The 17,546-nt window shown below is 34.1% G+C and overlaps 1 protein-coding gene across 1 annotated transcript in view; it reads right to left on the reverse strand.

Moving 5' to 3' along the window:
- The window catches only part of LOC138704466 (lipase 1-like), a 45,490-nt gene that overhangs the window by 18,895 nt on the left and 9,049 nt on the right, over positions 1-17,546 (reverse strand). Inside the window, exons 2-3 of the mRNA XM_069832371.1 lie at positions 6,339-6,525; positions 3,750-3,864 (exon numbers count right to left, since the gene is read on the reverse strand). Of these exons, the coding sequence (XP_069688472.1) occupies positions 3,750-3,864; positions 6,339-6,525 (302 nt within the window). The remainder of the gene's footprint in view (positions 1-3,749; positions 3,865-6,338; positions 6,526-17,546) is intronic.

The following is a 17,546-nucleotide window of genomic DNA, read 5'->3' on the forward strand; positions in this document are numbered from 1 at the left end:
GATGATACAATTTTCTTTGCACAATGTAAATTGATTTCTAGTGTACAATGATTTCAGTTTGTCAGATTTGGTACCAAGTTTACAAGACTCATCATCTTCAATATTTATGACCATTGCTATTATTGATTTTGCGTCAATTTTTGCCCGGTCTACATCGGGTACTTTAATTCTCAAATTATGTCTGATTGAACGTTTTGGAATTTTGTTACAAGTGGCTGCTTTCATTTTCTTTCTTTGGCAGCCTCTCGGAACCGCTTCGCTTTATCGATCCTGCAATTATGTCTGAACCTGCACAACGGAGACAGAATTCTTCGTTCTGGACTCTTCGATCTAGCTTTTACCAACTCGCATCGGTAAATCCTGATATGTTTTATTTATTTATTTATTATACTCCAATTTTACAAATAACCCTATTTTACCTGAGATAGGTATGTTAAGGTTATAAATACATAATAGTAGGCTAATAATAATAATAATAATAATAATAATAATAATAATAATAATAATATGATATAGGTTAATGAAGTCTCCTATTGAATTAGTCTTACGTGTCAATTATGAAATTAATACAATTTAACAAATCTATATATTCAGCAAATCTGTACAAAGTTTTTTAAGTTAACTTATACACATGAATGAATGAAATGGAATGAGTTGAAATTAAATCCTAAAATACAATCTTATATTTCTATTAATAAATTTCATGAAATGTATGCTATATTATAACCTAAGCAAATATCTAATCCTAATATTCACTAGAATGTAGTTTAAATTTCTCTGGGTTGAAATCTGTGAAGACGTTACACAGTTTTCCGTTAAACATTGTTGTCACAAGCAATTTTTAAATTATATACATCACAAACACAAGAACACAAAAATACATGACACTAACATACGAAAAAAAAACGCACATAATTACTACCTACATTCAAGAAATTAAATTACAACATCCCATACAGAACAAATAACACTCTACAAAAGCATCCTGATATTTACCAACATTTCTTGGTAAAAGTTCAAAATGTATGGATCCAATAAGATATTTCGGGGTTTTACCGCACTATAACGGTAAATGTTAGGTTATACCGGTAAATTCTAACATTTACCGGTCTTCGTACATTTACGGTAACATATATATATATATATATATATATATATATATATATATATATATCATTATGTGGAATATGTGTGCCACAAATGAACAAACTAGCTCAAATAGGCTACTAAAGAGGTTAGAAATTTCATCCATCTCCTCACTTAAAATTAACAACATGTGAACTATAAGTAAGTTTATTAAACACAGACAATGCATTTGATGCAAATCATTGTTTAGACTTGGATAATCTAACCCTAGGAGTCACAAGGTGGTAATTATGTCTTGCACCATAATGACGAATCTCACTATATGGATAACAACTGTTTAAATTTGATTTAATTTTAATCAAACAATGGCAAATATACAAATGAACAACAGTTAAATTCTTTTCAGAAACAAATAAAGGTATGCAGTGAGTATCAGAATCAGTCAAAATTCGTATTGCCTTTTTTTGCAAGAGAACTTGATAAATTATATGATAATTTCCCCTAAAATGAATACCATAAGTAATTATTATACTAGTAAAAAAGGAAAATATGAGATTTTAAGACATATCCTTAGGTACAAGTTATCTAAATCTCCTTAATAAATAGATAACACTTGACAATATGATACAGTCGTTAATATGACCTTCCCATGTTAACTTGGAATCAAGAACAACCCCTAAGAGTTTAACCTGTTGAAGGTTATTTACATAGCCTATACGTACCTCTCTTCGCAACGAAAATAAAATATTCTGAATCTTGTTGTCATTAAGACAAAGATCATTAGCCAAAAACTAAGAAGCTGCATGAAGGATGAGCGTTGAAATTAAAACTTTTATACGCCTTCTCAGAAAAACGAAAAATTAAAATGGATGCAGTATGAACTTGGTCATATGTGATATATCATTTTAAAGAGGGAAATCCAAATAATATACTGGAAAAATTAAAATTCATGCAGTATGACCTTAGTCATATGTGATATATCATTTTAAAGAGGTAAATCCAAATAATATAGTGGAAAAATTAAAGTGGATGCAGTATGAAATTAGTCATATGTGATATATCATTTTAAAGAGTGAAATCCAAATAATATACTGGAAAAATTAAAATTGATGCAGTATGAACTTAGTCATATATGATGTATCATTTTAAAGAGGGACATCCAAATAATATACTGGAAAAATTAAAATGGATGCAATCTGAACTTAGTCATATGTGATATATCATTTTAAAGAGGGAAATCCAAATAATACACCGGAAAAATTAAAATTCATGCAGTATGAACTTAGTCATATGTGATATATCATTTTAAAGAGTGAAATCCAAATAATATACTGGAAAAATTAAAATTGATGCAGTATGAACTTAGTCATATATGATGTATCATTTTAAAGAGGGACATCCAAATAATATACTGGAAAAATTAAAATGGATGCAATCTGAACTTAGTCATATGTGATATATCATTTTAAAGAGGGAAATCCAAATAATACACCGGAAAAATTAAAATTCATGCAGTATGAACTTAGTCATATGTGATATATCATTTTAAAGAGGTAAATCCAAATAATATAGTGGAAAAATTAAAGTGGATGCAGTATGAAATTAGTCATATGTGATATATCATTTTAAAGAGGCAAATCCAAATAATATACTGGAAAAATTAAAATGGATGCAGTCTGAACTTAGTCATATATGATGTATCATTTTAAAGAGGGACATCCAAATAATATACTGGAAAAATTAAAATGGATGCAATCTGAACTTAGTCATATGTGATATATCATTTTAAAGAGGGAAATCCAAATAAAATACTGGAAAAATTAAAATTGATGCAGTATGGACTTAGTCATATATGATAATTATATCATTTTAAAGAGATAAATCCAAATAATATACTGGAAAAATTAAAGTGGATGCAGTCTGAACTTAGTCATATGTGATATATCATTTTAAAGAAGGAAATCCAAATAATATACTGGAAAAATTAAAGTGGATGCAGTCTGAACTTAGTCATATGTGATATATCATTTTAAAGAAGGAAATCCAAATAATATACTGGAAAAATTAAAGTGGATGCAGTATGAACTTAGTCATATATGATATATCATTTTAAAGAAGGAAATCCAAATAATATACTGGAAAAATTAAAGTGGATGCAGTCTGAACTTAGTCATATGTGATATATCATTTTAAAGAAGGAAATCCAAATAATATACTGGAAAAATTAAAATGGATGCAGTATGAACTTAGTCATATATGATAGCCTATATCATTTTAGAGAGGGAAATTTAAATAATATACTGGAAATCTTAAAATGAACTTACTCATATGTGATATATCATTTTAAAGAGGAAAATCCAAATAATATACTGGAAAAATAAAAATCGAATCAAATTTTTTCACCCATAATCCACCTGAAGGATATTATTATGACATAGACTATGGTTAGAGTAGCAAGTGGAGAGTACACTTAGATAACTTCAACATTTTTACGTGGTCGAAAAATGGTCGCTAAATTTTTCTTGGAGTTTTCTCATTCGATCCTACAGCTAGATCACTGAAGACCACTGATACAACGTCGTTAAATAGCGTATTACTAGTTCACCATCGGTTATCATTTGTACGTACAGAACTGGAAGCGGAGTAATACATTTAAGACTCACCTATAGTTCCAGAATTGTTTATCGCTTGGTGAAAGACGCAAATGTCGTTTGGAGTAGACGTTGCCTCTCGTATTGCCGAGCCACACATCGTATCCCGCGTCCGACAGAATGTACGCTGCGTCAACAAATACAACATCGTACATTAATAAAACTTCAAACATTGCACTAGCCATTGTAACTGTCATTAGCACTAATGCATTTGACAGCAGTGTTGGAGGGTTCAAAACTAACATCATTTCAGCCAAGCAGTAGACTATCTCAATCAGCTGACGGCTTCATTGACAGAAACCAGAGTTCGTTCGTACCCGAGGATATCCCAGAAAGGACCGGCAAAGACGCTCGCGCAAACGGGCGACCTCGCGAAGTGTGCTACCCGTGAGGACTGATTACGTATCTAGTACTGAGGACGACGGAGGGATGAGTGTACTGAGCAAGGGTTGACCAATTGTGGCGGTGCGCCATTCGCGTCAGGGCTCAGGAATAACTTTATTGTTGAAAGAGTCTCAATAAATAAACAAATTGTGCCCCATCTGCTTTTAGCAGTATCGTAGTGGTACAAATAAACCTGGCTATACGTGTACAAGGAATTTATTCTTAGAAACATACAATTTATTTAAAAAAAAGATGTAGTACCTAAAGCAGTGATGCAAAAGCAAGCGCATTTTTCTGACCTTGACGTCGTGCGCGGGCATCAAGCGCTAGGTATGGAAAGAGGAAAGATTATGTATATGAATAAGCAGCCTGTTGGATTAAGAAAACAGTGGTGTGCAAACTTCAAACAAAATCTGAAATTTTATGTCGTTATTTTTATATTGCTTCTTTATTTTTTATATTATCTATATTGTCTGTAAAACAAAAGTACCAACACCAATTTCTTAATATCACAGTTGTGTTTTAAAGGTTAATAACATCATACAGAGTCAAGAAGGAAAATTCATATAAATTCTATAGCAAATATACTGTACTAAGTGAATGTTCACTACACAGCGTAAATGTGTTCTGTTGCCTGAGTCGCATGCCTGTACGTAACCACTCCCCCACCCCTTAATACTATTTACCTTCGACAAACATCGCAATACAGTTAACTTGATCTTGTCCTGCAGTCCTACATGTCTCAGCTTTACTGAGGACTACTTCCGGGAGTCCCAGCATAGCGAAGATGTCCCGGGTATTTGGAAACAAAAGATGTTGATTTTCACTGCTGGTTTACATGAACAGCAATTCTATCAGCGACAATTCACGCATAAAACTTGCAGCTCTGCCTCTGATACAGCTTACCTCGATTTTTTATATAGGGAGAATGTTCCCTCAAAGTGCTAGTATTTTAATCCTTATAGGCCTACGTGTAATGTATGCTATTAAAATCGCACATTCTTAGAATTTTTACAAATATATATTTCGGGATATTCGCGAAAATAGACGTTTTCGACATCCTTGACATTGAAAAACTAGTTTGTTAGTAAACAATTAATGAGTCTTTCTTTGAAGACCTGGACACATGAGAGAAGACAAAGACCAAGTTTTGGTACAAAGAATGCAGAAAAGCATATTATATGGTATTTCTGCAAACATTTCGAAGTAGATCATTTTTCTACCTCACATTTACTTTTTACAGTATATCGAGTCAGTAATAAGAACAATAATAAGCATCTTTGAATGTATCTATTATCTGTTAGTCCCCTTGAGGGGAAAGGCACGTGTTGAAGAATCTCTTCGTACGCAGGCCGCTTGGGTGGGCCCATTGTAGCCTACCACCTCGAATGGAATGGTATGCATGCCCTAAGGCCCCTCGCGCTACAGATCACTCTGCGGGCCGCCCCCGAACACCTCCACAGCCCACAGAATTCCTTTACCTTTGTGCATAGACATCTTCACGGTTACTCAATCCCAGATCCCATGAGTTCTATGAGTCCCAAAGGAGAGCTCACGGTATATAATATTACCACCAGCAACTAATGACCACATATCATGGGATGCAAGTTCGGTGACGGCCCGCAGTCGGTTGTACAACAGATCAAACCCGAAATATAGGGAAGAAACGGAGATGAGGATGATGATAATGATGATGATGATGATGATGATGGAAGAGAAGTGTAATTATGATAGCGAAATGAGTCCGAGGTCCAACGCCCAAAGTTACCGAGCAATTCTGCTTCAATTGGTAAAAACCTCAACCAGGTAACTTATGCCAAACAGGATTTGAACCCGGGCCTGCTCATTTCGTGGTCACTCCACAGCGGTGGACGCGCCTCCATATCACTGATCTAATCTCATTTCTTATGGTTGCTTTGTATTTTAGTTTGCAACGATTCACGCGGCCTTAAGAGTGGCCGACCTTGCCCCTACATAGCGTGCCATCTATGCCGCAAAATTTGGAAACGTGCAGCGTTTCTTTCCTAAGGAAGTCAAGATACGTTTTTTGTCTTCCTTAAAAAACCCACCGTCCTCGGCCGCAATTGGTCACATGAACCCAAGATACATCACACCCAGTGCACTACCAAATACTATTAACCAAGGTCTCCGAATTATCTGATGGCCGCCATCTTGTATCTGTCAGCTTCATGTCAACAGAGATCTAGTAGTATTTACCTAGTCCGTTGTTGGGGCCAGTAACGACCCAGTCTGCCGAACTGCAGAGGAGACCGTGGACCAACAAGACCACGGGTCTGTTCGCTCCCCGACGGGGTGGGATGCGGTGCATTGTAAGGAAGTATCCGTCCGTGGTGAGCACCTCGTGGGTCTCGGCCGGATATCCGTACTTCTGGATCAGCTCCGGCTACGAACGCACAAATAGTAAACAATACGAATGATATTCATAAAGTAACTTAAAAAAGGACTACATTCTCATGAAATACACAAGCGTAAATGCTCCTAAAAAAATATGTCATACACCTCAGATTTCATTATTGTAGTATTTAGTATTTATTTATTTAATCTGACTATTACACTTTTACTACGTCACACTACTTTCGACCAATAAAACGGTACGAAAGGACGTCTTTCAACCAATCATGGCTGCTTATCCCACAATTTTATCGCGTCCCTGGCATTTGTTTATTTTTATCACTACCCTAGCATTTGTTTCTTTGTTTGCCAACATTTCAAACTGCACTGTTCTGGACGTCAAAAAAAAAAAAAAAAAAAAAAAGCACTCCAGTCGATGCACAGCACTTTCAAATATGGCTCGCATTGGCATTCAAGAACAAGAATTAATAAAGATCACTGGTCATATATGAAGAGCACCATTCGGAAATCCTGAATAAGTTGAGGGATACACCATGTACATCATCGAGTTCACTTCTTTTACGCACATGTCCAATATAACATCAACTGAACCACCAACCACTAAAACATTCAAAATTGAAAATTGTACTTTCAATAATGGTTTCTTTTAAAATTATTCATGTTTATTTTTTATTTCATCATCCCTAATTAAAACTTTTCTAACACTTCTTTATATTATTTAGGTTATATTTTTTATAGCTTCTGCTATATGATATTATGGATAGTCACGTATCAGAGATTGTTTAATACTAAGATTTATTGAAAATCATCTGTCAAGTGACGTTGATTACTGGGATCCGGATGATTGAAGTGGAATGCAAATGTTTTAATAAAAATGAAACTGAATCAACAAAGCCTTCTTGACTAGTAACAGTCCACAGAGTTCAATGATGATTCCATAGTTGGCACAACTGATACCGGTAACAAGAAAACATAATCATAAAACACTACTGCCATCTAGCGTAATGTTGCGATGGTACAATAATACATTTGAAGACAGTTGTATTTTCGTAAGCCAATTAATATTTTATTGTATTGGAGTACTTTGTTATTTCTAATCTTTATATACTTTCTTCTAATCGTGTAATATTCAATTAAATCCCACTCGAGTTTTGATTTTCTCTAGATAAATCAAAACCTCTAGCGAGATTACTGTTGATAAAGATAAGACCATCAGGCCTTCTCTTCCCCTCTACCAGGGGATTACGGCTACAATATTAAGAATACAATTGCAATTAAAATTATAATTAATATTAAATTTACAATTACGATTACAACAAAAATCACAATACTAAAAGACTACCTGATTAATAAAGGCTAGACAATTTATTATGGAAGCTAACGTAAGAACAAAGAAAGTTTTTTTACTGAAATACAAATTAAACGTAGAATAATTATATACGGATGAAATTACCGGATATTTAAATATTTTATGTTACAATAAGATAACTATTTACAAGAAGACATGTCTGAACGAGTCACAATTACTGAACAAGTGCCTAATAAGTTTGCGTTTGAATTTAATTTAATTTCTACAGTCCTTGAGGATAGCAGGTAGCGAATTCCAGAGTCTTGGCAGGGCTATTGTGAAAGAGGATGAGTGTGAGGATGTGCGATGGAATGATATTGTTAGTATTGTTTCATGGCGAGAACGTGTGTTCAGAGATTGATGGGAAGAAAGATAAGTGAAGCGAGACGACAGGTACAAAGGAATAGAAGAATTCACGATATCAAAGAGAAGGGGAAGTGAATGAAAATTTCTTCTTTTATCTAGTTTAAGCCAACCTATTGGTTCAGGATGAACATTTATCCTTTTTAGCACATGGATAATAGACTATATTTTCCTGCAGATTTCTGTGATTTGCATGTCCCAATTGAGATTATTATCCATTGAATGTCAAGATTTTTTTACGGAAGAACTGAAAGGAATATGCACAGTACTTACTTTAACGGGGGAAATGTCTACTAGCTGTTAACTGTGTAGCAAGTATATTTTAGGGAAGCGATGGATGCAATTCCTATTTTATATTATTTTTTTTAAGCTAGAGACTTGATTTGTTTGTACAGATACTTCTGAAGATATCAGTAATTACGTACTTAAGTTTCATGTTTATAGGTTGAATAGTTTCAGAGTTATTCAAATAATAATACTTACTTACTTACTGGCTTTTAAGGAAACCGGAGGTTCATTGCCGCTCTCACATAAGCCCGCCATTGGTCCCTATCCTGAGCAAGATTAATCCAGTCTCTATCATCATACCCCACCTCCCTCAAATCCATTTTAATATTGTCTTCCCACCTAAGTCTCGGCCTCCCCAAAGATATTTTTCCCTCCGGCCTCTCAACTAACACTCTATATGCATTTCTGGATTCGCCCATACGTGCTACATGCCCTGTCCATCTCAAACGTCTGGATTTTATGTTCCTAATTATGTCAGGTGAAGAATACAATGCGTGCAGCTCTGCGTTCTGTAACTTTCTCCATTCTCCTGTAACTTCATCCCTCTTAGACCCAAATATTATCCTAAGAACCTTATTCTCAAACACCCTTAATCTCTGCTCCTCTCTCAAAGTGAGAGTCCAAGTTTCACAACCATACAGAACAACCGGTAATATAACTGTTTTATAAATTCTAACTTTCAGATTTTTTGACAGCAGACTAGATGGTAAAAGCTTCTCAACCGAATAATAACAGGCATTTCCCATATTTATTCTGCGTTTAATTTCCTCCCGAGTGCTATTTATATTTGTTACTGTTGCTCCAAAATATTTGAATTTTTCCACCTCTTCGAAAGATAAATCTCCAATTTTTATAGTTCCATTTCGTACAATATTCTGGTCACGAGACATAACCATATACTTTGTCTTTTCGGGATTTACTTCCAACCCTATCGCTTTACTTGCTTCAACTAGAATTTCCGCGTTTTCCCTAATCGTTTGTAGATTTTCTCCTAGCATATTCACGTCATCCGCATAGACAAGAAGCTGATGTAACCCATTCAACTCCAAACTCTGTCTATAATCCTGAACTTTCCTAATGGCATATTCTAGAGCGAAGTTAAAAAGTAAAGGTGATAGTGCATCTCCCTGCTTCAGCCCGCAGTGAATTGGAAAAGCATCAGATAGAAACTGGCCTATACGGACTCTGCTGTAAGTTTCACTGAAACACATTTTAATTGAATAATAATAATAATAATAATAATAATAATAATAATAATAATAATAATAATATTAACAATAATAATAATTTACATATTTTCAAAATTGTTCATCTCCCCAAATTTTAAGTATTGTGTCTTAAGTGTTTTACAATATTTTTTGTCTATTTACAAAGTACTATTGTTCTTACATTTTTTTTAGTTTTATGTTTTAAACACAGGAAGAAAAAATAAACATATTCACATTGAAATTTATAAAATGTATAAGGTGCATGTACACGTTTTATTGTTTTATTCAAAAACTATTTATTTTCTGAAAAAAAAAAATGCCAACACAACTTTGTTTAGTATACTTTAAAGAACATAAAGAAAATAATTCAGCTTTCTAACACACAATTTGTGCAATCCTCATCAATGTGATTGCAGAGAAGTAGACAAAAAAATGCGAGGAAATGAGTTTAAAAGTTTGCATACATATTAAGCTTAATAAGCGCAGCAAGCTTTTTAAAAATGGCGTCATTAATGACACAATCGCCAGTCGCAGTGTTGTAAAACTTCGGCAAAATGTGTAAATAGAAATCATAGCTTCATTTTCTACACAAAAAGGAAAAATTTGAATGTGACTTTTGACCACATTTTCGCTCATCTCCTCACTTAACTTGAAATAAAAATAAAGAGAACACATTCGCAAATATTTTCTGAGCCACTGCTGGCTTCCCTACAGGTACAGTCGAATGAGGAACAGAGCAAACAATCACAGTTTTCTTTTCTAATAAATTTAACATTATTTTGCAGAACTTTGGTGTGAAACTTATCAGACAAAACTTAATGTCTTTTCTGAGTCACTTTCTGTGGTTAAATTTGAAGTTGAAGAATATAATTTGAATTCTTGGAATCATTAATAACTGTGGTTATCACGAAACGCTTTCGGATTTTCTCTAAAATTCCAGATTGTTCAATTTAGTTGAAGACCTGGATTCGAATTATCGAAATGTAAGCTGCGAAAATTGAAATTACACGTGAATTTTTATCATTGGTTGAAGTAGGAATAAAATTTCGGGAGGGGATTTTACGAGCTTTCAAGATCTATTGCGCGAACGCTCAGGCTAAGTGCATTCCCAAGCCACACAGGCTGACTACATTAAGGTTCACTGCGTATCGAGGCTTCTAGAGACAACCCCACTCGTCCATAGGCCAGCCCCTTCCTTGCGTCGCCAGCTAGCGTTCGGGAAATGCTACGGAATGATTACGAAATGGAGAAATGTTGACGGAATGATGTAGATGACTAAAATGGGGAAACGGGAGAATCCTGAGGAAAACCCAACTGCGACCTTGTCCACCGCATGTGTCACTGTGGATTCTTCAATGAAAAATCTCAGCCCTGACAAGGAATCGAACTCGGATCGCCTGCGTTACAGGCTGAAGATCTGACCACTCAATCACCGTAAAAGTTGGATTAACCAATCTCTACTATATTAAGATGTACAATTATCATTTTCTTACCGTGGTCAGCTGAGTATCGGGCTTGGAAGATAAACTTTGTTGATTAGTGCTGGTCCATAGGATACAAACTGTCCATAACATCAAGTATGTCCGCAGCATTTTGGGAAAGTTAGACGCCAGTCTTAAAGCTGTTTTCCACACGAAACGGACAAGTTTGCATAGTAGTGTTTAGTGTACCCACTTATATTTAAGGAACATAGCCAAAAATAAACAACAACCAAAATTTTCCCCTCACCTTGGAAGAATAACAGTTCTTAAATCTTTATCAGAGGTGAGAAGGATATCCACCGACCTTCAATAGCTTTTTATACAGGTTAGAAATTGATAATCGTACTTACATAAGATGTTCTTAAATTTGGGACCTGTCGAGGTCGTTGGGCATTGAAAAAACATTCTCTCCTTGAAAAAGGAAGTACTACGCATTCAGTGTTACCTGCATGACCGTTGAGCGCTGTTGTCGCCATTAGCGTTGCATTGTATTATATTGTATTTATTTACGTCCCATGGTATTCGTACATCGTTTCAAGGCTAGAATATGGAAGCTGTGAAAAAAATCTTAATGTTATTATAAAGTCTTATTTATAGTCACAGTCTAGTTGAAATATATATAGAAGAATTCTGTGGTGTTCCGGTAAAGGGGGATAAGTCATTTTTTTGTGCAGATGGAATTTTGTTGCACAGAAGAACACACAAGTTAAATTATTATACAAGTGAGTGCGCAAAAATCGGAAGAATACTAGCAGTTGATGTGTTTTATTTGTGTAGAAAATTATTTGCAATGAGAATTCCAAGTTTAATTTTCATTTATTTCGAAACTCATTTTTATTACTTAGCTCCCTTTACCCAAACACCACAGAATTTTAAAATATTAGGCTATCAAATGCAAAACTCGCCTTATCCGAAATTAAAAAAAAAAAGAGTTACATAATTATAGGATGTTGTACTTCTTGAAGCTCTCCATCTACTGATATAGTCGGTTTGTGCAAATCTTGTCTAATTCCTCTTCCATAGAGCCCAGAAAACTACTATCAAATGCAAAACTGTCCATATCCATAACGGTTTTTCCTTTTTTCTAACAAATCATTTACCTGGATAAGGCGAGTTTTGCATTTGATACCCTCAATATTAATACAACAGAAAGGTTTAGAAGCGTTGTTGAATGTTATAAATTCACCTACAGAATAGAAGGAGTGATAAATTAGGTACTTCTTTAAATTGGACCTAAATAATCTCATGTTTTAAGTTTGAGTTGTATACAAGACATCGTAGGCGATTACAAAACATTGAGGGGATTATAACATTCATGGAGGAGAATAACGTACTCTGCTAGTTCATCACCAGTCAATTTACAACGGACGGGTGGTAAATTCACACAAAACAATCATATTCATGAATAAAAAAATTCTACGCTATGCTGGTAAGCTCAGTTGACTGCTCTGGCTCACGACGACAATGAACCTGAATCAAATCTCGACGATAGCGGAGTTGTAGTATTATTTATGACTAGGGAACGAAGTTCGGACACCAAAACATTGCCTAGAGGCGGCTACAGGTTTAAGGAACACTGGTTATAGGTTGGGATGACGTCAGTTGTTTACTTTACTGACATATCTTCAGGTTCGTAGGCAAAATTAAAGACGTCGCTTGAAAGGAGCTCTGTTCATTGCAAATTATATGGGTGCGGGTTTTGTATTGTTAACTGCATTCTAACAGGTTGTTTCAACACAGCATGCCTGTCTTCTGTTTGAAAAGTAAACGTTTGGTAAGGACTTCAGTTGTGATTTAGTGAAGCACTGTGAAGTTGTATTAAAATGCTGTCAATAATATCTGTAACTTTGCCTATGCTTGTAAAAGACTTCAAAGATGTCAATTTTTCAGTCAAGGAAGAAAATATATTATGTTTTAAAGTTTGTAAGGTAGATATAAAAGATAATAAGCGTCGTGATTTAGAAAACCATGGAGACTATAAAAGGCACATTGATCATTTGAAATTGTTTAGTGATTCGATTTCGTATCAGTCCACTTTTTATTATGACTTGTGTCGGATGATGATATGTGCGAATATTCCGTTCCATAAACTTGAAATGCTCATTTTAAACGCTTCATTGAAAAGTATACTTGTAGGAAATTGCCGACTCTAACAACCATGCGTACGCAATATTTACTCTCGTATTAAGAAATAACTTTAAATTCTATGGGTGCTATTCATAGACATTTCGCTAGCCCGCGCTACGAGCGTGCTAAACTAGCCCCTGCTATCGACTGGTTACTTGTACAGGATTCATATCATATCATATATCATACCATATCATATCATATTATATAATATCATATCATATCGTATCGTATCGTATCATATCATATATCATATCGTATCATATATCGTATCGTATCGTATCGTATCATATCATATATAGTATCGTATCGTATCATATCATATCATATATCGTATCGTATCATATCATATCATATCATATCATATCATATCATATCATATCATATATCGTATCGTATCATATATCTTAACTTATTATATCATATCATATTATCATATCATATCATATATCGTATCGTACCATATATCGTATCTTATCATATATCATATCATATATCGTATCGTACCATATATCGTATCTTATCATATCATATCATAACATATATCATATCATATAACGTATCGTATCGTATCATATATCGTATCGTATCATATATCATATCGTATCATATATCGTATATTATCATATCATATCATATATCGTATCGTATCATATATCGTATCTTATCATATCATATCATATTATCATATCGTATCATATATCGTATCGTATCATATATCGTATCACATCATATCATATCATATCATATCATACCATATCATATATCGTACCGTATCATATATCGTATCGTATCTTATCATATCATATCATATATCGTATCATATCATATATCGTATCTTATCATATCATGTCATGTCATATCATATCATATATCATATCGTATCTTATCATATCATATCATACTATCATATCATATCATATCATATCATATATCGTATCTTATCATATCATATCATATCATATATATCGTATCGTATCATATATCGTATCTTATCATATCATATATCGTATCGTATCATCTATCGTACCTTATCATATCATATCATATCATATATCGTATCGTATCGTATCATATCATATCATATCATATCATATCATATCATATATCATATCATATAATGTCATATCATATCATATATCGTATCGTATCATATATCTTATCTTATTATATCATATCATATTATCATATCATATCATATATCGTATCGTACCATATATCGTATCTTATCATATATCATATCATATATCGTATCGTATCATATATCGTATCTTAATATATATTATATCATATATCGTATCGTACCATATATCGTATCTTATCATATCATATCATATCATAACATATATCATATCATATATCATATCATATAACGTATCGTATCGTATCATATATCGTATCGTATCATATATCATATCGTATCATATATCATATCGTATCATATATCGTATATTATCATAACATATCATATCATATATCGTATCTTATCATATCATATTATCATATCGTATCATATATCGTATCGTATCATATATCGTATCACATCATATCATATCATATCATACCATATCATATATCGTACCGTATCATATATCGTATCGTATCTTATCATATCATATCATATATCGTATCATATCATATATCGTATCTTATCATATCATGTCATGTCATATCATATCATATATCGTATCGTATCATATATCGTATCTTATCATATCATATCATATCATACTATCATACCATACTATCATATCATATCATATCATATCATATCATATATCGTATCGTATCATCTATCGTATCTTATCATATCATATCATATCATATATCGTATCGTATCATATATAGTATCTTTTTTTTTTCTTTATTGTGCTAAAACAGCATGTTCCATTGCATACAATATTTGCAATACTACATGCTATGTTTATGTTACATATCCAAAATTTAAAATAAATAAAATATATCTACTCTACACAATATATGATCAACTAGTAATTATAAATCTTATGCTTAAGAACATTACAAATGCACAATTATTTAATACATCACAAATACACATTACACATCCACAATTAAATTATCTATGTACTATACAGAATCAATCCGCTCGCCAGTTACAAAGCTTATGCCTAAATGCATTATCAGAAAAATTTTTTACAAGTGTTGCAATATTACATACTATGTTTAATATATTTATATGTTATTTTTATGTTACATACATGTTCACAGTCATTTAACAATACACTATTGCAATAGACGGAGTCGTATCTTATCTTATCATATCATATCATACCATATCAGATATCGTATCTTATCATATCATATCATATATCATATCATATCATATCGCTAACACTGGTTCATGAATACGAAAAACGTTAGTTCGCTGATCATCCACCGGAAGCCCGCGCTAAGAATGTCTATGAATACGGCACGACCAGCTGTTGATAACAATAGAGGGTTAAACTATAACTGAAGAGTGTTCTTTAAAAAAAGTTCTGCATATCCGAAACTCTGTGAAGCGCAATATAATTAAATAGTAAACAGGCACAAGACGAAACGTAGCAACATTAGGTCTGCAATAAATATAAACTGCAAATTGTCGCACTAATAACATCGTGTAATTTGGAAAGAACATTTCCTTATTTGAGTACAATGGAAACAGATTTATGTTTGACAATTTATTTATGTAGACAGTTGTATATTGAATGAATGAATGAATGAATGTTAGCCATGATGTCCCATGTTGGGCACAGGCCTCCTGTGATGGGGTTAGAACCCCTTCGACAGGGATGGCTCAAGTGTACTCGCTTGGTGAGCCAATCCAGGCGAGCTTGTCGTGTATACTACTTTTGTGACATGGTTAATAACCCTGCTCAACTTTAACTAGTCTCAGCACTGTTCTTTGTTCATTTTTTTTCTTGCACTACACACATTATACTGACACTAGCACTTTGACAAACACTGATTGCTATTTACACTATTTACCTGACACTTTCTCAACACTGACTTTACTATTTACAAAATTTATCTTACACTTTCACTAATACTGACTTTACTATTTACAATATCTTAACACTGATTACGTTATCTATTTACAATGATCTTCCCTAGTTCTTTCCACAAAACTCTGTTCTTTGCTGTCCTCGACCATTGTTTCCCCGTCTCTTTGGCAAACATGTCAGACCATCTGAGCCGTGGTCTTCCCTGTCCTCTCTTTCCGACGTAGGGGTCCCACATCGTGACTGCATGGGTCCATCTTGCCTGGTGTAGTCTCGCCACATGTCCCCCCCCTCCAGGTCCACTTCGTTGCCGTGGCTCGTTCTGCTGCGTCAGTAGTGTCCGTCAGTCTTTGTAGTGTTTCGTTTGTCATTCTGTCTCGTAGCGTGATGCCCAGTATTTTTCTTTGCATCTTCCTCTGGCATGTTTGTATACTTGAGCGTTGTCTCTCGGTCAGTGTCCAAGTTTGGCAGCCGTATAGCAAAACTGGGATCATGCATGTCTCTAGTGCCTCGAACTTGAGATTGCGGTTGATTGTCTTGTCCGTCCATATGAACTTCAAGCACCAGAACACCTTCCATGCCGATGGAATTCTTCTATTGATCTCTTTGTGGTTTCTTTGTGAGAAGGTAACTATTTGACCCAAATACACATATTCAGAGACATACTGCAATTCTGTGACGTCTACTCTGGTTGGGATCTCCTGTGCGTTTGCCATCACTTTTGTTTTCGTGTTGTTCACGGTCAATCCCATGTAAGTACTTTTGATATTCAGTTCCTCAATCATGTTTTGCAGTTCTGCTGCTGAGTCGGCGAATAAGACGACGTCATCTGCGAACCTCAGATTAGATAGTCTTCTGCCGTTGATACTGACCCCACGTTTCTCCCATTCCAAGTTTCGAAATATCTCCTCAAGTGTTGATGTAAAGAGTTTCGGAGATATGGGATCACCCTGCTTTACGCCTCTTTCCAGGATAAAGGATTGTACATTAGTGACACTTAAAGTACATTATTCATTTTTATTTAAAAGTATCACCATTTTGTACAAAGAAAAGAATAAGCTAAGTCCCTTTCCTAAATGTGTATTATACTCTATTTGTTTCAGTTACCTGACAATACCGAGCAATATTTTGATTCAAGCATAACAGTGTTCTGTACAAATCTTTGTACCACTCTGAGTACATGTAAACAACATGACTTGTTCAACACGTGACGTAGTCAACTTCGTATGTTCGGT

Source organism: Periplaneta americana, chromosome 8, assembly GCF_040183065.1.
Source record: "Periplaneta americana isolate PAMFEO1 chromosome 8, P.americana_PAMFEO1_priV1, whole genome shotgun sequence".
In the NCBI taxonomy this organism is placed as follows: Eukaryota; Metazoa; Arthropoda; class Insecta; order Blattodea; family Blattidae; genus Periplaneta; species Periplaneta americana.